This window comes from Cynocephalus volans, chromosome 17 (genome assembly GCF_027409185.1).
Source record: "Cynocephalus volans isolate mCynVol1 chromosome 17, mCynVol1.pri, whole genome shotgun sequence".
In the NCBI taxonomy this organism is placed as follows: domain Eukaryota; kingdom Metazoa; phylum Chordata; class Mammalia; order Dermoptera; family Cynocephalidae; genus Cynocephalus; species Cynocephalus volans.
In genome coordinates this window covers 20,365,213-20,392,182 of record NC_084476.1, presented here as the reverse complement: position 1 = coordinate 20,392,182, position 26,970 = coordinate 20,365,213, and the positions used below count along the sequence as shown (strand labels likewise).

Here is a 26,970-nt window from a genome sequence, read left to right as displayed (position 1 = left end):
CAGGAAAATTTCCCCTCTCATCAGGTCTCCAACTGCTGTTCTCAGTTCACTTCCAAGACCTCACAAATGATACCCCAAAGGAGGTAGCAAACTGCTGTGTCTCCAGGTGGCAAGTTGAGGATTTTGCTAAGATCTAGAATATTACTGCACCGAGGGGCTTAGGAATGGCTTTAAAAATAAGAAGCTAATGTCCCCTTTTAATTAATAATCTCTCTACTACCAGCCGCCTTTGCTTTCTCTTATTATAATGAGATCATGGTCTATTAAAAATACACAGGCCTTCCAAGCCTGGCTCTGCCATTAATTATCTAGGGGACCTTTGCCTTGGTGCACCTGTACAGTGTGGTGGATGGGTCCTCTGTCTCCAAGCCTTCAGAGTGGACACAGTGCAGACCAACAGACTGGGGGCTGGAGGCTTGGCTTATTCATTTACTAGTTATATGATTTTAGATAATTCACTTAAACACTTAAACCTCAAGTAGCTCATCCACAAAATGGAAGGGGTTTCACAAACTGTTCTCCAAGGCTCTTCCAGCTACAAAGTCTATGGTCCTTTGGGAATGGAATGAAGAAAATTGGCAAGAGAAAAGGTCATATTATAGTTCTCAGAGGTGGAATATGAAATGGGAGCCTGGGAGGCACGACTGCTAAATGGGCTTTGGTATTAGACTCAGGTGCCACCCTTTTCTCAGCTATTTGATTAGTAACCCAGTTTGCCTAACCTCTCTGTGCTTCCATGTAGTAGACAGTACTGATGTCCCACAAATGTCTCTGTGTCTCTGCTTCTCAGCACATGGTAGGATTGCATGTCTCTGCCCAACCCTTTGAGGTGGCCATGGGACTTGATTTGACCAGTGAAATGTAAGATGAATATCATCTCTAGGAGGAAGTTATGAGAGCCAAGTTTCTTTCCTGCTACAATAGCATTCACAGAAGCACAGAAAGACAAATCTTCTGTCGGCCCAGACACAAATACTAGAATGACTGGGGCCACTGACATTCTGTGAGAGGCATGTGGTATGATCGACACATAAACACATTTGTGTCAAGCTAATGAAATTTTGAAGTTGTCGATTCCTAAGGCACACCTAATGCATTCTGACTGATATCTTCACTTCCTTTTTTGTAAAGCCAATATATTAATGTCTGCTTTGAAACAGGTATTGGAAAGATCAAATGAGAAAGCACATAAAGTATGTGATATAGGACAAGACACATAAAAAATACACACAAGGTTAAAGGGGGAAAGCAGGAAAGAGGAGGAAGAGAGGGAAGGGGAGGACCCCGCATGAACAATTAACTATCTCCCTGGAAGGCACTAGAAAACCATAGGCCAGAATAGCTTTGGAGGCCGCTTGATAAGATCTGACTCAGTTCCTCAGCTGGGCAACACGTGGGTGCCACTAAGGAAGACCAGCTTTCCTTGAATCCTTAACGAGAGCCCTTCTGTCCTGCCAGGTGTGGGTTGTGGGTGCCAAATCCTGAAATCCCACATCATACCTCAAACTATCCTCTTACGTTATACAGTATGCACATCTGATAAGCAGGCCAGATTGAAAAGTGTCTTTCTAGTAAATCTCTCGTGAGCTCCTCATGCTCTTTATAGGTCATTCTTGAAGGCCTTGAAGGTCTGCTGCCAGCAGAATTGTCTTATTTTTGATGAGGGTTTTGCAAAATCTACCATTGTAATTTGCTCAGCCCCAATTCCCAAGCAACTTCTCCTCACTGCCATTTCAGAGACTCTAGGAACAATAATAGTTCTTGACCGATGTTTATCTAAATCCCTGCCATCTATAACCAAAGCTGACCTTTCTTCCTTATAGGAATGAGGTAAGATGAATGAAGATAAAAGAGGAAATAAAAAAAAAAAAAAAACATCAACTACCACCAACCTCTGGAGAGTTTATCTCACTCGAACAGTCTACCAATTCCCACACTGATCAAGAGCTAAGGGCAGGGGATTCTGATAGTGACCCCACATGGGTCATTAAGACCAACACTGCGTGCACTGAAAGGAATTAGAAACAGCAAAGTCTGACATCACTTACTGGGTTTGGGGGCAATTCAAAAGTGAGATCATTGGCTCTTCATATTTCCACATCTGAACCTGATTTCTAATCCAGTGGCCTCTTCCCAGCACCACCCAGTCTCTTAAGACAGTCCTCATTCCCTCCCTGGAAATAAACTATATTTTTATTTTCTTATGAACTCTATGTCCTCCTCTCTCTATCACTTTAGGTCTCTCCTTTGACCTGTCCATCTTCCACAGCTTCTCTGACACTCACTCTTTGCATCTATCACCTTATCTCTTAAATCTTTCTCACTGCTCTCCACCTCTTTCTAATTCTTTCTGTTCATGCTGTTTCCTTCTCTCATAGGAACACCGTCAGGAGTCAGGAACTGTAATTTTCAGTCTCAGAGGAGTCCCAAATCACTGGGAGAACTGAGAAAGGTATACCCTTTTCTGAGCCTCAGTTTCTCCATCTGTACAAAGGGTTAGGTCTGTTAATACCAGTTAATCTTTAAGTGCTTGTCTAGTTCAGAGATTTTAAATTTTGAAGCTTTTTGTAAAGCAGAAGCCCAGGTTGTTCTTTTGGAGAGTCAAGAGAGGAAATGAAATTGCAGACCTGTCTTATATTAGCAGTTGCTAGGTGTGGTGACCTGGGCTGGGGAGGCAGGAGAACAAATCAGAGCAGGAGTTGTCACACGGGAGACTCTTTAGCAAGTAGAGATTTTGATATCCCAGGCCAGACAGTTGTCAGGAAATGAGACATATGGCAAGATGGCTGGTGGTGGTGCTTGCTGGCTACTCTCTAGGGCTGGACTGGAGATTACTTGGAGGAAGGAGGAAGGGAGGAGGAGGAGGAGAGAAATGACAACTGCTTTTGATGCTGAAAAACTTGCAGGCTTTCTGAAACTTGAGGACAAAGGAGTTCCAGCCCCCTCACTCTCTAGGGCTCATGAAGAGAGACTTGAAAAAGATAAATTTAGACTCCTCAGAGGTGGCTCACCTTCCCACAGTGGGGAGTCAACTGATTTAGCATGTGGCTCCAAAAGGTGACAGGGTCTGGGGACAGAAATAATTACAAAGAATGTTTAACTGAAGCCAAGGATGAGAAAGCTTAAATGGAAAGGGTTACTCTAATATAATGGTTCTCTGGGGAGTTCCCTAAATCTTGAGGTTATCAGAAGAGCAAAGCCTGGTCTGTTCACTATACTCTCCTCCATGAGCAAATCAGGACATATATAAGCCTTTGCTATTCAGAGATGGCCCAAGGTTGAGGAGTTGGGAACAATAAGCAGAGTGTTTGAGGCAGAATAATGACTCCTGATGAGACTAAAATTCTAAGCCTCAGTACTCCCAGGCCAGCCTTTAAAGCACCATGTACTTTCTGACTGACCAGTTGTTGGCAGTGGGAAGACAAGCATGCTGGGCAATCAGGTCTGCAATCATGGGCTGCCCTGCAATGACTTGCTTTGTCACCAAGTCCCTTCTCCACATATAAAAATGAGAACCAAGATTCCAAGAAGTCCCTTCAGGCTCTAGTGTTTAACTACCCATGTGGATGATAAGAGACACATGAGAATGAGAACTAGTATATTTGATCATTTATCACATGACAGCCACTCTGAGAGTTGCTGTGAGAACCCAGATTACATAAAACACGCAATGTGCCTATTGGAGTGGCTGGCATCTGATAAAACACTCTTTTAAAGATGGAGTAGGATTATGCTTATCATGGGTGGGGCTGGGATTTGAAGCCAGGTTTATTTGGACATCTGTTTTCCTGACTCCCACTCCTGCTTATCCATATATTTGGGCCTTTGCATGCTCCATTTTGGACAGGAAAACGTCCTTATAGCTCTTATCTCTCCCAAAAGGCACCGTTCCTTGCTATCCCTTCAAACTCCAGTTCACAAAACTTGTGCTCTGAGAAGGTCTTTATCTTTCCTTCTAATTCCTTTGAAAGGCTTCACACAGGAACTCTTTGGAAGCCACTGACATTCCCTGGAACACTACCTTGCAAATGAAATTTTCCTATTTTATTCAGTGGAATGTATCATATTGCAAGCTTGTAAATTCCTTCCTCGAGGAGAAGAGACTATTCCTTTATTTGTTTTCTTTCAGATTTCAAGCAGCATTATTCTATCCACCACAATACTCGAGACAGAGTTTAATAGACAATTAAAATGATAAAAAGCCTGTATTGTAAAATCTCAGCCTTGAGCAGTTTCATCCAGATTATCCTTAAATCTCTCCTAGAGCTTTTTCAACAAAGTAGCATTCAGCGTCTGATTCAGAATCTGAGTCACGGAAAGAACCCTTTATGGGAATGCGAGGACCCAACCCTGCCAGTAAATTGCTGTGTGGACACTCAGGTTGATTCCATATCTTGGCTATTGTAAATCGCACTGCAATAAACATAGAGTGCAGATATCTCTTTGACATACTGACTTCATTTCCTTTGGGTATATACGCAGTAGGGGGATTGTTGGATCAACAATGAATGAATGGATAAAAGAAAATGCAGTATATATACACAATGGAATACTATTCTGCCATAAAAAAGAATGAAATCTTGTCATTGGAGGCAACATGGATGGAATTGGAGGTTGTTATATTAAGTGAATTAAGCCAGGCACAGAGAGACAAATACCACATGATCTCACTCATATGTGGAATCTTAAAAAAAAAAAAAATATATATATATATATATATAATATAAAAAAATAAAAAAAAATATATATAATATATCCATAATATAGAGACAGAGAGTAGAGTAGAATGGTGGTTACCAGAGACCAGGGTGTGGAGAGAGAAAGGAAAAACAGGGAGAGGTTGGCCAGTGGGCGCAAAATTACAATTAGACAGGAGGAATAAGTTCTGGTGTTCTATCACACAGTAGGGTGACTATGGATAACAGTTAAGTTTTGTATATTACATAACATCAAGAGGAGAATGAATGTTTTCTTCACAAAAAAATGATAAATGCATGAGGTGATGGACACATTAACTACCCTGACCCAATCATTATACAACATATAAATGTATCAAAACATCAGATTGTACCCTGTAAGCATGTACAATTACAACACGTCAATTTAAATAAGTAAATAAAAATAAGTAAAAATAAATTCACCCTTGAATCCTCTCTCAACCTTACCCTTGCCTAGCAATAGCACACTGGACCTCACAACTCTCTTTCCCAATCCCTTTTTCTCTCCAATATTGTTTCCATCATCCTGCACAAAGCCACCAACACTCTTTCACAACAGACACCTAATTGATCTTCGTTCCCACTCTCTCCCAGCCAACTCACTGCAACCTGCTTCTCACATAGCCACCGTGACATTGAAAAGTACAATGCAATCACTGCATACTCCCCTCCTTTAACCACATAAGAGTTCTCCCATTGCTGTTAGAATAAAGACTTGGTCTGCAAGACCCCCATGCTACTGCTTACTGCTCCAGCTTCATCTCCCACTATTCTCTCCTGATTCACCCAGTTCAATCAACACTAGACCCCTTCATTTCCTAAAACCAACAAAGTTATTTTCCTTATCACATTTTTCTCTGCTTGAAACGTTTTCCAATGCTAACTCCTACTCATCTATCAGATATTAGCTAAATAATACTTCATCTGAACAGTAGATTCTGAAGCCTGACTACTGCTATCTAATCCAACAGATGCACCCCCTACCACTCTGCTGCAACTAAATTAGATCCCATTGTTAATGGCTTTCTTGGAGCCCTGTATCTCTATCTCTACTTCATGAATAAAATTAAGTAAATAGATAATATCCCCACCCCACTCCTAACCATACCTAAGCACCAGAGGGTTGGGGGCCACTTTTTATCTCATTTTCCATTGTATCCCCAGTAACCAGCATGGTACCTGGGCACAGGCAGTGCTCAAAGAGCATGTGATGACCAAAAGGATGAACGGTTTTAGGCACTTATATCTCCATTCTCATTCTCTAAAATGGGAGGTGAGGGGTTATGTTGAATTAAAAGATAAGAGCAAGGCTTTAGAGTCAGCCAGACTTACATGTGAATCCTGACTCAACTTCTCACTAGATGGTGACCTTGAGAAAGACACTGAATTTCTCTGATATTGACTTTTTAACTGTAAAATGGATGCCACGGTGCCTTAGAGGTTCTGATAATGAAGCTAAAATGGCATTATCCTGGGTCTCTCACTTCCTAGAAAGGGGTCTTGGGAAAGTTACTTTAAATTTCTGTTGCTCGCCTATATAAAGGGAATAACAACAGTCCCTGCCTCATAAGGTTATTGTGAGGATTACATAAGTTAATAGATGAAAAGTGCTTAGAATACAGTGGCAAGTGCTGAGTTAATGTTAGTGGCCATTACAAATATTATTATTGTTGTTATTATTATTATTATTAATGGTAGCAAAGATCTCAACAATGAATAATTCTTAATAAATGGTAACTGTTATTGCCACTCCTACTAAACTATCACTACTATTAATAAGTTGATGGATGAAGATGATGATGTCCATAATGGTGATTTCTTACTAGTTCTGACTTCTATTATATGACCTCAAAAGATAAGTAAAACCTTGATCTGTGATAATATCCTATTCCTTTTTCATGCAAAACTGTCTAAAACTCCAGACTTTGTGTTTTTTGAGTCTCCTTTCTTGTACATGGAACAAGTCTTCTCACTCCACCATCTCACAGTTCTTCAGATTTTGAAGCTTGAATAAATCCCACCCAAGGTCTCTCTTCTCCAGGCAGAGTGTCCCAGTTCCTTCAACTGTCCAAGGAAGCCTTTCACCATGAGTCTGCTTTCTATTCTTCATATAATCTGGTCCACCTAGTCATCATTGGATAAGTGTTCCCTCTCATCTTTTAATTTTGCATATACCTCTGTTTCCAGTAACAGAGAAAGAGGTCTTTGGCATATTGTTGAGCAAACAAAGCAATTCCGAACACCTTTACTGAGATTTGGGGTGTGTATGTGAGTGTGTGCATGTGTGTAGACAGATTAAATAGAGACGTATAAAGGGAGAGAGAGACATGTTTTCAGAGTCTTCAGGAAATGTTATTTCTGGTTATTTCTGTGTGATGGGATTTTTGTTTTTCTACTTCATTAAACATCTTTTTTTTTTTTTTTTTGGAACTGCCTGAATAGCATACATAGGATACTTATTTTTTAATAGACTGAAAAATTAATTAAATTTAAAAACTCCATTAACTGTACTTACAGGATGATCTAAGATTGAATTTGTAATATGTGAATAGAGTTAAGAAAACAGAAAGGTGAGACAAGTAAGTTCTAGGTCAGTGGAAAAGGAACTCCACTGAATGAATTTTGCTGACTTCTAACACCTGTTGAGTGGGTATCAATGAGCTTGGGTAGTTGTCAGCCAGTATAATAAGTCTCTATTCCACTGTGCAGATGGCTTCCTCCCCCTGCCCTTATTTTGGGTCAGTGACTCAGACCAGCATTGTGCAAGTGTCTGCTCCATACCTAAAGGTCATCTGGAAGACTTGGCCTTGGTTCACATGCTGGGTCCGGTTGTTGTAACCATGTAGCATCTCTCCAAAGAGGGTGTCGTTGAATTTGGAGTCAGGTTTGAGGCACTTGGGGCCCTCGCAGACATCTGAGAGCATTACGCAGGATTTTCCATCGGGAGCCAGCTTGTACTCCTCCACACAACTGCGTGATAAAACAGAACCAAGAGTTAGCTCCACATCCTGGATGCCCCACTGGGGGTGACCTAAAACCAAGGCCTCCTTTACCTGAAAAACAGGTCAGAGTTTAGAAACAAAGACAGCTATTCTGGCTGGAATCTATCTAGGGCACAGGTGTCTAGAGAGAAACACATTAATCCTGCAAATTGGTAAATTTAAGGAAAGTCATTTGTGACATTTTGGAGGAGTCGAGGGGGATACCAGCGTGCACATTCACACACAAAGCAAATTTTAAAAATGTGTTCCATGAACACACAGACATTAAAAAGCATGACAGATCAATTCACGGGGAATTATAAACTGCTTTCTAAAACCAGAATCTATTCCCAGAATATCTGTCGACCAAAGTTGAAGACTGTAGCAAAAACAAGGTTTTCATTACCCTTGTAGCTCAGAGGTGACCCTTCCAGGACCATGGACAGTGCACGGAGCAGCAGCCTCTGCTTCTGTTCAATTAGCAATGTTAGCAGCCTCTGTTGACATACCTTTGAGGTAGGAATGAGCTCCTCTATGGACCAAACAGGCAACTAAATGGGTCATGGAAAAAATATTTTCAATTTGGGCATGTTTGCAATGGGAAAAAGGATCTCTTAAAGAGGCATGGGGTGCAGAGGTGGGAATGAAGTGGGGGGAGGAGAGCAGAGGTCTCAGCCCCCTGCAAAATCAATCCAGAAACTGGAATTTGAGTGTCTACCTTTTCATGGTCCTGTGCTAGGCACTGGGGGTAGGGTGCATATAAATAAGACAAAAAAGAGAATGGGCTACACAATTGGAGAGACCTGTACAAATGCCATCTCTGCTTCTTGTGACGTATGTGAACCTGGACAAGTCACTTAACTTCTTTGATCCCCAGTTTCCTCATCTGTAAAATGAGGTAGACACTCCTATCCTACCTTAATTCACTAAGATGCTATGAGGTAACATGATACATTGGCTGCAAAAACAGGAATTGCAATGTAGTTAATATAATTATAGTAGTGGTAATAATGAAGCTTCTATTTATTGAGCATATACTAGCCACTGAACACTTCATATATTTATTTTCTAACCATGAAGAAAAGGTAATATCATCATCTGTGCTTTACACATAAACAAAATGAAGAGCCAAGAAATGAAGTATGTCACACTGTAAGTGATGAAGTTGGCATTCAAATTCAGGTCTGTTTAGAAACAAAGGCATCTTTTTCTACTTTTGTCTCCTCCAAATCCAGTGGTTTCTATTTGCATGGTATGACTCTGGTTATGTTGTGCTAATTAGAGGCAGTATAAGGCACACAGTTTTCTAATTTTCCTTTCCTTCAAAGGGTTGAGCAGAGATCCATTCAGGAACTCATATGGGAAAAGGGAGAGGTTCTGTGAGGTGGTTTGGGAAGAAAATGTACCCAAGTAGCAGGAATTAGTAGCTGATGCTATAGACACAGAGCCCAACTGGAGGCAGAAAGTAGACAAGGAAAGCTGAAAAACTGACCCAAGATCACTTTAGTGGAATTCCAAGAATGTCTCATGCATGAAGCAAACTGTCACTCTTTCCTTGCTTCCCCTAACCCCTGGTGTATTGCACTGATGCACTGATTGTCTTTCTAATGCTCACATGTTCCTGCCCAAAGTACAGTGGAAAGTCTCTTGGAAGGAGGTACTGTCCTTGTGCCTTGGTAAAGTCTATCCCCTTCTTTTTGCATCTGTTAAACATAAGTTACTCCCCTTAATACAATTGCAGCACAGATAAAGTGAGTGCACATGAAAATGCAGAGTATATGATAAATGATCGATAAAGTCTAGTTCCATCCATTTATCCCAGGAGACTCCTAGCAAACATAAAAAAATGGTTTACTGGGTAGACTAGGTAGTGTTCTCTGCCTCTCTCTCTCTCTCTCTTTCTCTCTCTCTCCCCCTCCCTCCCTCCCACCCTCTCCCTCCCTTTCTCTCTCTCCACACCCCCCACACACCTCCACACACATGGCTGTGCGCCTGTGAATGAATACATTATTTTTGTAAATGAGTAAACATTATCAAAGTCTATAGAGTAAAATGTTGAAGTTCTTCATTTCCCACTGCACACTTCCTGTCCCAGTAATCATCACTGTTAACTATTATATATTCTTCTAGGATTTTTTCACTGCACTTAAATACACATCATATATATATATATATATATATACATAAATACATTTCATAATAAACTCATAAACAGAATTACACTATACATTGTTGTGAGACACGCATTTGCACCTAATGCTATTTCTTAGAGATTTTTTCAACTCAGTATACACATAGATCTATCTTTTTTAATGGTTATTTGGCATTGCATAATATAAACATACCATCATGCTTTTAACTAATTTTTATTGATGGGCACTTTGGCTGTTTATAGCTGTTTGTTATTATAAATGATACCATAATAAAGATCTTTGTACATATATCATTGCACACATGTGTGTGTTTCTATAAAAGGTTCTTAGAAGAGTGATTGCTGAGTCGATGTTTTATGAATTTTAAAATTTTGATAGATTTACTAAAAGGCCATTTGTAAAGTTTCTACCATTTTACAATCCTATCATTGATGAATGAGAGACTCCATTTTTCCACATCTTTCATATTTATTATTGCCAAGCTCGGATGAAAGAAATAACTCAATTTTTGTTTGGATTTGTATTTCCCTGATTACTGGTGAAGTTCGGCATCTTTTCATGTTATGATCATATGTATTTTCCCTTCTGTAGATTGTCTGTTCATGTGCTTTGACCACTTTTACATTATGATATTGTTTTTCTTCTTTTTTTTCTTTTTATTGGTTTGCAAATGCTCTGCATATCTTCTGGACAAGTTATCCTTCACCTTCCATATATATTGAAATTTTCTTCCAGTCTGTGCTTGTATTCTAATCTTGCTTTTGATGTCATAACCTCTCTATCCTGGTCCTTTATCACTTATGACATTTGCACAATGCTTAGGAAGTCATAAGATGATAAGATACTTTTCTGTATGTTATCTCAGTATTTTTATTTTTTTTCACCTTTTGTTATTTAATATGTATAAAATTTATTTTTCCTATGGTGGGAGTTGTTATTTTTAATAATTTTTAAAATGGGTAGCCAATTACCTGAAGGGTCTGTCCTTCCACCAAATAATTTGAAATGACATTTTATCATATACTCAATCCCTTTGTACACCATGTATACATAGTTGGGTTTTTCCCCCTATTTTATTATCTGTATGCTCCTACAGTAATTCTACAGTTTTAATTATGATAGCTTTATACATGTGTTGGATATAGGAGTAAAGTCTCCTCCCCCTCATGAACACAATTTTTGGTTTCAAAATTTCCTGACTAATTTTCCATATTTTTTTCCTTCAGATGAATTTTAGCATTAGCTTGTTAAATTCCATGGAAAATCCTAGAGGAATTTTGGGTGGCAGTACACTGAATCTGTAGACTAAGTTGGAGAAAGGTTTTCACATTTTTTTTTTTTAATTTAAAAAATATGTATTGAGAGTCAACTCTGTACCAGGCACTGTTGACAACTGGCAGAGATGACGTCTTGCATTTACCACACTGTATCCTCTTCTTGGTTGCACATTGTACACTACATGTTTAAGCCTCTCTTGCAGTTAGGCTGATGTGACCAGATGACTGGATTCTGAATGATGAAATCTGTGCTGACAAGATGTAAGTCACTGCCGATTTAGCCCTTTCAAAACATAATGTGATTCTCAAGACCTGTCTTCCTTTGCTATCGCAGCCCGGAGACCGTATGTTTCAGATACACACTGCAGGATGGCAGAGGACTGCCTCAATCATAATGGACCTTGCATGGACAAAAAATTAATGTTTGTGCACGCTTCTGGTATCTGGAGAGGGGACCTCATTTGTTAGAACAACAAAGCTTATCTTATCCTGTCTAATACAGTGTCTTTACGTTTAGTCTTCTAATTCAAAAACATAGTTGAAATCTCCATTTCTCAAGTGTTCTTTTAAAACTTTCACTGAAGTTTTAGACTTTTTGTCACAAAGATCTTGCCTATGTCTTGTGGGGCTTATTCATAGGCATTTATGTGAAGTACTGTACCCTAGAGGTTACAAGTATGTGCTTTGAATGCACACCAACACAAACACAGTCCAAATCCTGATTCCACCACTTACCAGCTGTGTGACCTTGGACAAAGCTTAACCTGTATGTACTTCCTTTGCTTACCTGTAAAGAAGTTCCTACCTTACAAAGCCACTGGGAGGATTAAATGAGTTATGTTTGAAATACAGCGTGCCCTTGTAGAGTGATAGCTTCTATTATTACAGTCTTTTCTGCTTCAGGAATAGAACCTGTTTTTCACTTATGTTTTCTCTTATGTTTTCTAGTTAGTTATTTCTGATTTGAGAAAAGTTATTACTGATTTTAGTAATTTGATGTTGCATCTTACCAACATGAAGAACTCATCAGGTCTAATACGTCTGCCAGATTTTTCTACATGGATAAGCATATATTTGCCAAGGCTGCATATTAGGATTATGGAATAAGTTAAAAAAATACTGTTGCTTTTGTTTTTTTCTCTGGATCAATTTATATAAAATAGAGGTTATCCATTCCTTGATGATTTGACAAGACCTGCCTATAAAATCCCCTGGCCTCTATCTTTTTTTCAGCTGTGGATATTTAGCTCTCTTATTGTTTATTTCCATTTTAGATTTTCTGTATGATCATGCCTCAAACTTGGTAATTTATATTTTCTAAGAATATAATGCATTTTAGCAAGACTTTCAAGTGTATTGGTATAAAGTTGTACACAGTATTGTCATTACGTATGTCTTATCTGCTGTGCTTCTGTAGTCATTTCCCTATCTCATTCCTAATGTGTTTATTTGTGTTCTTTCTCTCTCCCCTTTGAAAGGGCTTTTTGTATTTTATTTATGCAGCTCCTTTTTTGTTTATATTCTACTTCATTTATTTCAGCTTTTATTTGTATTAATTCTTTCCTGCTGCTTGCTTCGATTATGTTTTATAATTTTTTGGGGGGGGCTTCTTGAGTTGAATGCTTTATTTGTTTATTTTCAATATTTCTTAATTCCTAATAAATGCTGTAGAGCTTCTGATTATGGCTTTGACTACATCCCACAAGTTTGATATGCAGCCCTCCTGTTCATTTCTAAAGAGGTGGTAATTTGAGTTTGATTTTTTTCTATACTCACATGTTACTTAGAAGGTAGTTTTCCTTTTTTTTAATAATTCCCAAATAGATTTGTTTGTTCTCCTTTTATTTTAATTTCTAATAGTATTGCATTCTATCCTGAAAATGTAGCTCGTATAATTTCTACTTTGGTGAATTTATTGATATTTTATGCTCTCTTACTTAAGGGAAGCATAAGGTGTCAAGTTCAGATTTGGAGCTAATTAAACCTGTATTCATAAAGAGGCTGTACCACCTATCAGGTATATAACCTTGATTAAGTCTGTTAACCTCCCTAGGCATCAGTCTCATAATCTATTAAATGTGGATAATAATCCTTATCATAGGGCTGATGGGATAATTAGAGATAACTATGTAAAGGATAAAACTGTGTCTCTCATATGGTAGCCAAATAATACATTGGCTCTTGTGCTTATTATTGTTACTTGGTCTATTAGCCCATTTACACTTCCCAAGGAGTATAAATTTATTTCCAGTGATTCTCAGATCCTAGTCCCTGGCTCCTCTCTTCCAGATTTCTTAAAGCTGATGGAGTTGCCATTCTTTGACTCCCTTTTTTTTGCTTCAAAGTACATAATAGTGAACTTCTTATGTGACGTTCATTGGAAATACATTATACATATAAGTTATATGTGTATACATATGTAATTATTATGTATAATATACAATAAGTTAAATATATGCATTATATGCACATATATGTATATGTGTGTGTACACACACACATATGCAAAGCTCAGTCCTGCATTCAAGATTCTGCATTTTAGTGGAAATCTTTTTGTATATATGACCTGATTTGCTCCTATTATAACATGTAATAGGTAGAACAATGGTGCCCCAAAATGTCCATGCCCTAATCCCCAAAATTTATGAATATGTTATCTAACATGGCAAAAGGGACTTTGCAGATATGATTCAGTAAAGAATTTTGAGATGGGAAGATTATCCTGGATCATTTGGGTGTGCCTCATGCAATCACATGGGTTCCAAGAGGGAAATGAGAGTGTCAAAGTCAGAGTAGGAAATGCAACTCAGAAACAGAGCGGGGTGGGGTCTATACTGCTGGCCTAGAAGATCAAGCATGGGGTCATGAATCAAGGAATGCAGGCAGCCTCCAGCAGCTGGAAGAGGTAAGGAAACAGATTCTCCCCTAAAGTCTCCAGAAGAAAGGCAGCACTGCCAATGACAAGATTTTAGAAATTCTGCCCTTCAGAGCTGTAAGATAATAAAGCTGTGTTGTTTTAAGCCACTGAGTTTGTGGTAATTCATTACAGAAGCAACAGGAAATACACAACTCTCAGAGGGAAGTATTGCTCCCATTTTCAGAAGTGAAAACTTAGGTTTAGAGAAGTTGAGTGACTTGCCATAGAGATATGCCTAGTCAATAGCGCTGCCTGGAATTAAACCTAGGAGTTCATATTTCAAGGTGTGTGTATATGAGTTATTTGAATGTAACTGTGTGTGCATGATTTTAACCATATCACAACTGTAGGTTCATGATGATTTTCTTTTGTCTGGGAGTGGGAAATGATTATAGCTTAGAAGGAGAGAAAGGAGGAAGAGATAAGAGGCCTGGGATATGCTTAGCAAGATCCATAGAGAGGGAAAAATAAGGACTTAAAAGGGAAAATGGTCCTCTGAGTTTTGAAATGTGAGCAATTCTCTCCCCCAAGCCACCTCAGGGCATAGGAAGATTTGTGCAAAGGTCTGTTTAGTTGTTAGTTACTCTTTTAAATTTTATTTTTGTACCATGCCATATAATTATACCACTCCTTTAGAACATTCTGTCATCTGGGAGATTTTCTTACAGAAATTCTAAAGAGCGTAGGCTGACAGGAAACCAGCCAAGATCTGCATGAAACTATATTTATACATATGCCAAAATGAAAACCATAAAATAAAATAAGTACAAAGATACAAACGGGGCATTTTAGCTGAAGGCAACAAATGTGTTACCCTTACACACCCATCACATTATAGAGACTACTAGAACTAGATAGGACTTGAGAGACTGCGCCATAAAACCTATATGTGCTTAGCCAAGAGCATGTTTTATTCAATCCTCATAGCAACGTCTTGAGATGGGTACTTCCATTCCAATATTGCCACTGAGGACCCTGAGGCTTGGGACATTTAAGTTCACATGAACATTTTGGGAAAGCCTGGACCTGGACTTGGATCTTCTCACTCTAAATCCAGTGCTCTTTCCACTTTGGCACCAATGATTTTCTCTAATTTGCTTGTTTTTCAAAAGTGGAAACTGGGACCTACAGAAAAATGGCATTGTGCACAAATTCTCAAAGCAGATAATTTACTTATTTATTCATGTATTTACTCATTTATTCATTCCTTGATGGTTTATAGAATCAAGAAAATTATGTATTAAAATACATATACTAAAACAATTTTTTAAAATAGGGAAAAAATTTAAAAATAAAAATAAGGAAGGAAATCAATCAAAAAAAAAAAAAAACTAATAGAGAAAACTTAAGGATAAGAATAGCACAAGGAACTGCACACCAGGTAGACTTGGATCAATGTTAGGGATAAATTTAAGCATCCTATTACCAAAGCAGTTCCTTTCACCTGTGCTGATATTAGCACCTGTTAGAAATCCCACCCTGGAGTCATCAGTGCCAAAACCAGCAGCTAAGCACCTCAACTGCATTAACCCCACTAACCAACATCATAAGTATCTTTCCCATAAAGACTCTCATGATTGTCTCAACATTAACTAAAATACTAAAATGAAAACCCGTAAAGCCGTTGTCTCAGTGGTCTCAGTCTGCAGGTTTCACTCAAGTTTCTAGAAAAGCCATTTTAAAGGTAATGTACTCAATGCTATTTGTTACAAAAGAAGGAAGAAAAGAAAAGAAAATAGGATTTCCTTGGGAACTCTTGGGCTAAATTATGTAGTATATTCTACCTACTCTCAGATCCCCAACAATTCTAAGAAACACTAACATCTCACTTAACACCAACAGGAAAAAAAAGGCTGCCAAGTAACTCTGATAGACCGTTGATAGTAAGGTACATCCTAATTTCAGAGATGTTAAAATGTGGAAAATGTGGGCATTTTAAAATCAATAAAATAGGTTTCTCCACTTCAAGATTTGTCAGAGCCTTTACTATCCCCAGGTGCACTAGGAACCTGCAAGAACCTGAGGGGTGGAGTCTATACCACTGGCCTTGAAAATCAAGCAAGGGGCCGTGAATCAAGGAATGTGGGCAGCCTCCAGCAGCTGGAAGAGGTAAGGAAACAAATTCTCCCCTAAAGTCTCCAGAAGAAGACTTTCTATAAGAGTGCATATTTTCCCATGTAGGCCTGATCACTGAGTTTCTCTTTATTATCTTTGAGCATCTCATGGAACTAATGTTCCACAGAATCCACACTGAAAAAACACCTATCTACTTCTTACACCTGAGCTTTTACAAATGTGTAAACACAGAGAGTACAAGGTTATAATGTTTGCAAGAACCTGACATGCAGATATCCTGTGTTAACTGTTAGGGAACCTTTAACCAGGAGTCAGAGGGGTGAGAGCTCAGGCCCTAGCCTAAAAGTTGGAAACCACAACAAAACAAATGCCTGAATAAGGGACAGTCAAAATTAAAAACTCTGTCTCTGTTCTCTAGTTGAGTGTTTCCTACTGCTAGAGCAGACATCAGCTTTGGTGATGAAAATAACTGGCTTCCAGTTAACTAGGGATATTAAACACATGTATTTACCTCCTTCCCCTCCTAAAATCATGTAAAGAGGGCATTAAACAGATAGGCTATTAAGGATTATCTGAGGCTGGACGTGTTCTCTGACCCAATGCTTTTTAATGCATTTTCATTCAAATTAGAAGAGAGAGAAGCTTGGGATATCTCAAATTCCTTTCCCAATTTTACCTCCTAACTGGCTGTCAGACCCCTCTGGACCTCAGTTTCCTCCTCTAAGTAATCTGAGAAATACTGAAACTTAAAAATGTTGACGACACTGCTCACTGTCTCTTAAAGTGGAATACGTAAGAAACACCTCTCTTAACAAATAACATCAGGAAAAGGTGTTTACCCCTTGAAAATAAAACAAAACAAAGCCAAACAAACAGACAAAAAAACAAACAAAAAACCCCCCACGTTCCTTTTCTCATGCAATACAATTCACTATGTTTTGTTTTGTTTTGTTTTTGTTTACTTCGGTTGCTAAGAAGCACAAAGCTAAATGTATCACATGTTAAGTGACTCTCCCATTTCAGGCTCCTGAAACTATCTTCTCTACTTTCCTTCCCCTCTTTACAAATGTCTCTGATCAGTCCTATCTCTATACTAAGAGGTTTTTTTTATTTATGTTAAATTTATGTGGACAATGCATGTTATACATTATAAACACACAAAACACAGACAAAACCCACAAACTTTATGGCTTAGGTAACTTGTCAAGGTCTTCAGGAAAGGTGATGCTCCCTCACCTTTAAGATTCATTCTAAATGCTTCAGCTTAGTATCCAATGACCTTCTCAACCTATTCTGAGTTCACCTGCTTCTCCCGACCATACTGGTACCTGTGCTCTGTCAATCTCTGTCAGGACCAAGTGAGGTTCAGTCACTTGTTCTCAGTGTCCCCTTTATCCCTGGTGGGCAAGGACCTGTACTCAGTTCTCTGATTCTTACCATCTCACAAAAGACCAAGCATAGAGTAGGTGCAACAAATCTTTAGTGGATTTATTCATTCACCCATTATGATTTTAAAGAAGTCCTTGGGCCAAGCAGTGGGGAACTGTAACACAGATACGTAGGTGATTAAAACCTAGTCCCTGCTCTTGAGGAGTTCACAGTGTGACAGGACCAGACAGAAAAGCAGACAAGTCAACCAAGCAATGTGGCTACCACAGGGAGAGGCACGGGGACCATGTGACTCCATTGAAAGGATGCTTTATTCAGTTTGGGGGAACTTGGCCTGAAAAAGGGCTGACAATCAGGGCAGCTAACCAAAGGTCCAGTCTGCAAGAAGTGTCAAGATTTCACTGGCATAAATTAGAATGCTAGGCAAAAATGTAAACATCCCTCTTCCTTACAAGAGGACCCTATGGGTAGAAATGAAAAAAATAAAAACAAAAATAAGACAAGAAAATAAGTCCCTTCTATATGTGCACTAACCCCACTGGCTAAATATTGAGCCAAATTTAAATCGTATCTACTTGAAAGGATGGGTATTATTACCCATCCAGGGAATATTATTATCCATCCAGAGAAGTGCATTTACCCAGCTCCAGGGTAAATGCACTTCTCACTTCTGACCCCCTTGGGGGCTCAAAGAAGATTTGCTGGAGAAAGTAAGACCAGCATCCAGACTTGAAGATGAAATAGAAATGTCCAAGCTAAAGGGCCAGGGACAAACGGGGTTCAGGGGGTACAGGAGGAAGGAGAAGAGAGACAGAAGGAACAGTGTCAAAATTCCAGAAGCTGAAGCCACAAGGCTTAGCGCAAGAAGAGGAATGGGTCTGGATATGCAGCTAGAAAGGCCAGACTGGGATCCAGGTGAATGGAGGAACTTCATTTAACAATTATTAACTGAGCACCTACTATGTGCCAGGCACTATTCTAGGTGCTAAAGATAGAGCAGTAAACAAGACACACAATTTTGTAATTGGATAATTAAATGAGATGACTTTATATCTATTAGGCTAATTATAACTGTGGTTTACTGAGTACTTAAGTATATTGGCCCTCGTGCACGTAAAATTTTATTTAATCCACACAATGGTGCTACAGTCACTTCTTTTTTTTTAAAGATCTGAAGTTTACTCTAGGTAGCGCAATTAATTGTATGAACCACCTTTTTTTTTTTTTTTTAATTTTAATTTTAATTTTTGTCTCTTTCGTGACCGGTACTCAGCCAGTGAGCGCATGGGCCATTCCTATATAGGATCCGAACCCGCGGCGGGAGCGTTGCTGTGCTCCCAGCGCTGCACTCTCCCGAGTGAGCCATGGGGTCGGCCCAGTCACTTCTGATTCTAGGTGAAAGAACAGAGGCTCAGAGAAATTGAGTGACTTGCCCAAGACCACATGGCTAGATGTGTCTTTACTAGGACTGGAGCCACATGGCCTGGGTTTGAATCCTAACAGTACCAGTTACTAGCTGTGTGACCTTGGCAGGTCACTAAGCCACTCTGTGCTTAGTTTTCTTAACTGTAGAATGAAAATCTTAATAGAACCTCCCTTGTAGAGTTATGAGAATTGAATGAGCTAATGTCCACAAAGCACTTAGAACAGTCATGGCACGTAGGAAGTGCTTAATAAATGTTTGCTTTTATTAACCTGGCTGCAAACAGATTTATTCAATCTGCTCCTACCGAGGAAACTCTTAGAAAGGTCACAGAGCTTTAAGCAAGTTGAGAAGGTCCCCTTAAGCTGAGCCAGGGTTTGTTTTGCTTTCCCTGCTTAATTCAGTAGCATCCCACTCCTCTCTGAACCAACTCTTTCACAAGTACCTGCTAATAGCTTTCCTTGTTTACAGTGCTTCTCACAAGTGTGGATAACTTCTCATTGGCACCCTTAATAGACAATTTCCAAAGCTTGTTGAAACGGCAGTTGGTTTTAAGAGACCTGGGTTTTATTTATTTATTTATTGTCCTGTTTATCAACATTTGGATGGGCTTTAACAGCTCACAACACACCCTCGCCCATTCAATCTCATTCAAGACTTTCATAAACCTTTCATGGTAGAGATTAGTTCATCCTACCTCACAGACCTGAAAACCAAGAAGTCAAGGGCATCAAGTCACAGAGCAAGCGATGGGCAACTATCATTTGGATCATTAATTATAGTTAGTTATTTAATGAATGCATACAATGCTAACTCTGTGCAGGGTACTGTTCCAAAACACTTTAAAAATACTAATGTAAATTATAATATAAGTAATGCGATGTATTTAGTCCTCATAACAACTTTACAGGCAGATACTATTATTATCCCTATTTAACAGGTCAGGAAACTAAGGCACAGAGATATTAAGTAACTTGATTTAAGGTCACAAAGCAAGGAGATGGTGAACTACATTACTAGTTGTAACCTTGGGCATGTTACTTAACCTTGACGGGGTAATAAATGTAAAGTACTTTTCACTCTTCACAACCATCATTATATTGAGGTAGGTATTATCAAAGAAACTGAAGGTCAGAGTCCTGAGAGTCTTGTGGATGCCTGAGAGACAGGTAGAGCTAGCATTAGAAACCATGTTTACCGAATCCAAGCTTCCCTGTAGTGTTCGATGGATGGAAGGTGGTGATAGTTTCTGATGTCAAAATCCATTACTGCTGCAGCTGCTGCTGTTACTGCTGGTATTTGCCACAGAAGAACCCGCACCCACCCAAGTACACAGAGAGAGAAAAATAACAATGATAAGAACACGGCTGATTCTGTATGCAAGCCTGCAGATCTAAATCCATGCATAATTTACTCAACACTGCCCTGCAGTCACTTAAGCTGAGGAGAGACTGCTATAAACTCAGGTCTGCATATCCTCATTTATTTCTTATTTATTTTACTGATACCCGTAGATAGCTTCTCCAACATCTGCTGGAAGGCACTTGCAGCTCCAAGTGTAACTAGGGCAGGGAAGGAGACCCTGAAATAAGCCCAAGAAGAAAAAAAATGGACTCTACGCACTAGAACCATGCAAGTTAAATTAATTTTCTGGTAAACTGGGGTTAAACCCCTTCACACTCCCACCCCCTTTCTTGTGATACATAGGACCAAAACGGTTGTTAAACATCTTGTTCTCCTTTTCTATGTTAGTAAAAAGAGCGTTGAGCATACTTGGTATTATTTTTCTGAGTCACACAATGTCAAAAGATGAGCATACTTTCTAACATGAAGACATAACCAGAAAAGGAATGAAGAGGAGAGGAAAGGGTTCTGCTATTTTTGTGTGATCACTGAGGACCAAACACTCTGCTAGGTGCTGTGAGTGGCAGAAGAAACTCTCACTGCAATCCTCAATAAGGAATACAAGGTAAACTGGAAAAAATGTTAACCAGGGTTGTCCAAAGATCTCTTTTCACAGGTGGTTAAACTGTTTCCCAGAGAGAGATGAGTTGTCCCAGACCACTCGCGAATTGGTCCCAACATGCCCCCCTCTTGCAGTCTCATACTAATTTTAAAACTCAGTTTGAGTTCTTCCTGAGACAGAAGCTACAAGCTTCACCTGCTCTGTTTACTTTACACCTCCTCTTGTCCAATGAATTGTCCTTACAGATATGAGCATTAGGGCACAGAGAATGTGAACTCTGAACTCATGCTGTTAGACTCCTGCAGAAGCCAAGTTCAATGCCTGAGCTAAGCCTATGCTCTTAGCAGCACAACTGAAGCTTTCTTTGTGAACATCTTCAAGGCACCCGCTTCTGTCTCCAAACTTCACCAACCAAGGCTACAAGAAGAAATGCAGAAGGAGAAGGAAACTTCAGCAGGAAAAAGATCCTGACCCCAGGATATAGCCTGGACACGTTTATCACATTTATTAATCAATTATTTCTTTTTCTTCAACCGTTCTTCTTTCCGATACCCAACTAAAGGTTATACTCCTGCCTTATGCCTCTTGGGCTGAAACAGAAGAGGCAAAAAGGCCATTTCATTAAAGGTCAGGCTCAGCCTGGCTGGCCTGTGGTTCCTGACCATTTTCTCATGCCTCCCCTGAGCAGGAAGGTAACACATGGGCCTTGGGGACAGAGACTCACCCGCAGAACATGAAGATGGTGCTGGAGGTGGCATCATAGGGCAAAGGCAGCGTCTGCTGCAGGCACAGCTGCTCACAGCCACCGTTAAAGCCATCAGAGCAGTCGATGCCTTTGGAGTGGTCGTAGCAGCCAGAGCCGTCCTTCATGGGCCTCAGCTCCTCGGGGCACTGCTCAGAGAGAGGGCAACAGGGTGGTTATGGCCAAGGAGGCAGCAGGCCCCACCACGCCCTCTCCTCCCACCTTCTGAAAGGGGCATGTGTTAATAGCTGTATGGCCTTGGACAGGTACCTATACCTCTCTGAACCTTAATGTGCCCACCTATAAAATAAGGCTTTTGTGACTATCAGCCTTGTAGAATTGTGAGAGTAAAGGGAGATGTTGGCAAAGTGCTTAGAACACGGTGGCTCACACAACAATCGTATAGCAAATATTAGCTGCTGTTAATATTGACTGCTGGGATCATCTTCGCTATTGTGTTTATTGTGATTGCCTGATAGGGTCTGTTGCTATTAAGATCACTTAGGGAGGAAGCCAGATATATTTTAACGAGTCCCTACCAATATGAGTTTAAATTCCAACTCTTTCCTCTTTCACTGTGTGACCCAGGGCAAGTTACTCACCCCCTTGAGTCTCAATGTCCTCATCTATTAAATGTGCATAACACCTACAGCTACTGATTTGTTGTGATGCTTATATTGCATTATGGGTGTGATTATTTTACTTCAGAACTGGGCACATAATTTGGTAGTGGTAAAATGTGGATTATTTCCCTTCCTGTCTTGAACTGGTCTCTTTTTTGCCTCCCTTGTCTCTGAAGCCCTAATGAGATTCCCGCAGTCTTAGAAAAGGAGCATGAAAAGGACACCTAACCAGTCTGCTGGCCTCCAGTCTGGTCTCCTCTACACCATCCTCCAAATGGCCACAGGATTGATGTTTCTAAATAGCATCTCTTCCCAGCTTAAATAAGTACATAAATAAATTTTTAAAAACTTGGATCTTCCTTAAGCTGATAATCAAGGTCCGATACAGACAATGTCAAATCTTCTGCTCAGTAAAAAAATAACCCCAACCCTCCTTTGTTCACAGTCCTCCTCATAACCCTTGGTCCCTAAGCAAACGCCAGGGATTCCAACCTTCAATGACCTCAGCTGGGACGTTCTTATCATTGTGTCTGGCACCTGCTAAGTGCTCCATGAATGTAAGATCTTATACTGTGGGGACAACTGGATATTTATTTAACTTAGTTTTCCATCATTTGATGAGGCTGAGCTCATCCTCACCAGATCAGCTGACTGAGCAGCAGTTCCGATGCTCCTGCCTTTGGAAGGGAAAATGAGATACTAGGTTTTAATTTCATTCGTCCTGCTGGCATTTCCTGTCCACAAAGATTAACACCCAGTGCCCAGCCCTCCTCATACATCACTGTATGTTGCTGATTAAAATGCCCTCCTGCTGTGTCCCCACCAACCAGCTCTGCAGTCCCCTCCCCAGGCTGTCAGCCTGAACAACATCAATAACAAAACACACACACAAAAATTAATTTACAAAACCCACAATAACCGAAAAGGAAGGTCAGCCCTCTTGGAAATTAAATTTTGCCTAAGAAGAATTTGTAATTACAAATGCATGGGAGAGTTCTTTGAGACATTTGAGCCTGGCGCCAGAAAGGGTGACAGAGAAAGTAGGTTATAGATGGCCTTTGTCAAGCTGCAGAAAGGTTATAAAACTGCTACATTTTATGCTTAAAAAGAAAAATCAATTTTCCATGTGAGTGAAGTACTGTACATATTAATACAAGCTCAGAGGAAGCCCCTGCTTGTCTCTAAACATTTACTGTCAGAAAGAAGGGCTCCTGGTCATGGGGTCATTTGGAACCATTTGCTGGTACTGGGGCTGGGTTGTGTCTGTGCAGAGACTCAGGGATGAGCACTGGAAAGGACGGTGACCTTCTTTCTCATCAGGTAACAGGAGATACCCGAGACAGGGTATCAGTCATGCCTCTTCCCATGACCCTCTGATTTCCTACCACCTTGCTTCTTGAAAAGAGCGTTCACTATAATCCAGGTAATCTCTACATTACTTATTGCCTGTTTTTACTTATTTAATCTTTTTAGCAAATGCATGAGGAAGTGTGATAGGCTGATGACGGCTCCCAAAGATGTGTCCTTGCCCTAAGCCCTGGAACCTGTGAATGTTACCTTCTATGGCAAAGTTTTTGTAGATGTGATTAAATTAAAGAACTTGAGAAGACTACGCTGGATTTCCAGGTTGGCCTAAATGCCATTGTAAGTGTCTTTATAAGAGAGAGGCAGGCTCACTTATACACAGAAAAAAAAAAAAAAAAAAAGCTGAAATACATAGAGAATGAAACAGTGGTTACCCTGGGTGGGGGCAGGGCTGGGGGTGGAAATGGGAAGATGTAGGTCAAAGGCTACAAAATAGCAGATATGTACTATGAACAAGTCCAGAGATCTAACAGCATGAGGGCTAAAGTTATCAAAATTGTATTAGAAATTTCTTATTAAAGAAGTAGATTTTAGTTGTTCTTGTCATACATGCAAAGTGACTATGTGAGATGATAGGTACGTTAACCTGTTTCACTATAGTAACCATTTTACTATTTATATGTATCCCATAACATCATGTTGTAAACCTCAGATATACAAAATGACATTTATTAAATGAGAGAGAGAGAGAAAGAAAACGAGAGACAGACAGAGAGAGAGAGAGAGGCAAAGAGGAATTACAAACACAGAGGAGAAGGCAAGCAGGTGGAGCAGAGATTGGAGCGATTGACCTCAAAGCAATAGATGCTGCAGCCACTAGAAGCTATAAGAGCCAAGGCACACATTCTCCTCCAGAGCCCCCAGAGGGAGCAGGACCCTGACAACACCTCGACTTTGAACTCCTGGCCTTCACAACTGTGAGAGAATAGATTTCTGTCATCTTAAACCACCCACTTTGTGGTAATTTGTTACAGCAGCCAGAGGAAACTAATACTCATACAGGTAGGTACTGTCATTGTTCCCATTTTGCAGATGGGGAAACTGGGGAGAGGATTCCACACTTTGGTGGTGGCAGGGGCAAAGCTTCTCAGGCCTTCTGACTCTGTAGATCTTAACTGCCACGCAGGCAAGTCACTTCACTCCCTGTCACTTATTGACTGATGGATATCCAGTCTTGGGAAGTTGGAACAAGGAAGAGCTTAGTGCTGATGTAACCAGTGTACTTTAAAACTGAGGCTCAGGGAGTGGAAAGACATGAAGCCAGGCCTCCCAGCCCACTGCACTCACTATCCTTTAGGTTAAAGCATTTTACAGCTGAAGACAAACTTACAGATTCTTTAGTCTCTTTCCCCAAGATGATTTACAGGTGGAAAACTGAGGCTCAGAAAGCTGAAGGGACTTGATTAATGTCACACAGCAAATTAAAGGCAGAGCTAGAACTGTACCTAGATTTGAGTCATGAATGTGGGAGAGACATTCTAAGTGAAGTGGGTTTATCAATATGATCATTCCTTCATTCGTCATGGACTTCATGCCTTGCATCCTTGGGTGTGAGTGGGGCAGATGAGATATAGCATTGCCATCATTTGAGCTCTCTTGTATTATTGCAATTATTTCATTGTTTGTCATCTGTCTCCTCTTCCGAAATGTAAACTTTATAACATTATGGACCATGGCTGGCTTGTCCTCAGCTGTATCCAAAACTTAGAATGGTGTCTGACACAGAGTAGGTGCTTGCTGTTTGTTGATTGGACAAATGGCATGCCAGAGAGGATGTTTTGTGTGTCTGTGCATTAACTTTGAGTCTGAATCTAAACTGCCTTGTACAGGCTGCGCAACCTTTGGTCAGTGACTTTAAAATCTCCTACCTTCATATGATTACTGTGAGGGGGTAAACAGTGTGGTAGCCAGCCTCAAAGATGACCCCCAGTGATTCCTGACTATTGGTGTTAACACTCCTGTGTAGATATCTCCCACATAGCACCAGTACTGGTCTCTCTCTCTCTCATCACTTGCTCTAGTGAAAGCGAGCTGCTTTGTTTTTAGCATTAGTATGGACAGTCCCATGTGGCAAGGAACTGAGGCCTCTGGTCAACAGCTAGAGAGGCTGAGGCCTGATGACAATGAGTGAGCTTGAAATGAATCCTTTAACTAATCAAGCCTGTTCAGATTTCTGTAGCTCCAGCTGACATCTGCACCACAACCTTGTAGGGGCCAGACCACACAGCTAAGCTAAGCCACTCTTGAATTTCTGACCCTCAAAAATTGCATGAGATAATAAATGCTTTTTGATTTAAGCTGTTTGATTTGGGGATAATTTGTTCCAGCAATAGATAACTAATATGGTGAGATAAGTACATCTGGTAGCACAGTAATCAGTGAATGGTAGCTGTTGTTATGGGTATTTTTATGGAGCTTAGAATCTAGTTTGAGAGACGAAAAATATACACATCAGTCAGAGAACTAGTTCTAGTTGTAGAACAAACATGAACGAATATGGTATGATTAGGCTGGGAAAATGGAAACTCTACATGGTGACTGGGGAATATTGGAGCAGGGAGGCCTCAGTCAGGAAAGCCTTCCTAGAGAAACAGGTGTGACTGGAGCAGACGGGATGTATCTGGTGGACTATAAGGAGGGAGATCAGAATTCTTGCTCAGGTCCTACCACTCACTTGCTTGGTGACCTTGGACAAGTCCTTGAACCTATTTGGAGCTCGGTTTCCTTTCTCTAAATGGAGGAGACAGCTTGGAGACAATATGGGAACTGAAGTCAGGCCTGAATTCTAGTGCAGGCATTGTGATACTGAGCAGCTGCGTAGAACACTTCACCTCAGAGAGAGCCTCAGGTCCTTCATCTGTAAAATGGAAATAATAATGCTTCTTTGGGAGACACTTCTGGAGACTATGAGAAAACACACCTAAAGTGTCTGGCTCCAGATTTGGCACATAATAGGCACTCAATAAATGAAGGACAAATGAATCGATAAATAAACAAATGATAAAAAAAGTGAACTCAATCCCTTGAAAGAAAACCTAACAGAAACTGTTAGCTGATTATTTTCTTTCTCATCTGTCTAAGCCCTTCAATGAATCTTTTAACAAATATTCATTGAATACCTACGCAGTTCTAAGCAAATGTTTTAGGCGCTAGAAATATAGTAGTAAATAGTATGGATAAGATGCTGCTCTCGTGGGTCTTACGTTCTAGAGAGAAGACAAATGATTAACATTAAAATAAGTAAAGTGATTATTTCCTAGAGTAAAAAAGTGCTATGAAGAAAGAAAAAAAGTATGATGTGACAAAAAGCTAATGGGATGTGGTAAAGGAAGCATAAATT

The 26,970-nt window shown here is 39.9% G+C and overlaps 1 protein-coding gene across 3 annotated transcripts in view; it reads right to left on the bottom strand.

Annotated features, from left to right (window-relative positions):
• The window catches only part of ASTN2 (astrotactin 2), a 902,747-nt gene that overhangs the window by 319,616 nt on the left and 556,161 nt on the right, over window positions 1-26,970 (bottom strand). For all 3 annotated transcript variants that reach the window (XM_063082086.1, XM_063082087.1, XM_063082088.1), the window contains 2 exons: window positions 21,625-21,791; window positions 7,500-7,688 (listed from right to left, as the gene is read on the bottom strand). In XM_063082086.1, coding sequence (XP_062938156.1) covers window positions 7,500-7,688; window positions 21,625-21,791 — 356 coding nt within the window. The remainder of the gene's footprint in view (window positions 1-7,499; window positions 7,689-21,624; window positions 21,792-26,970) is intronic.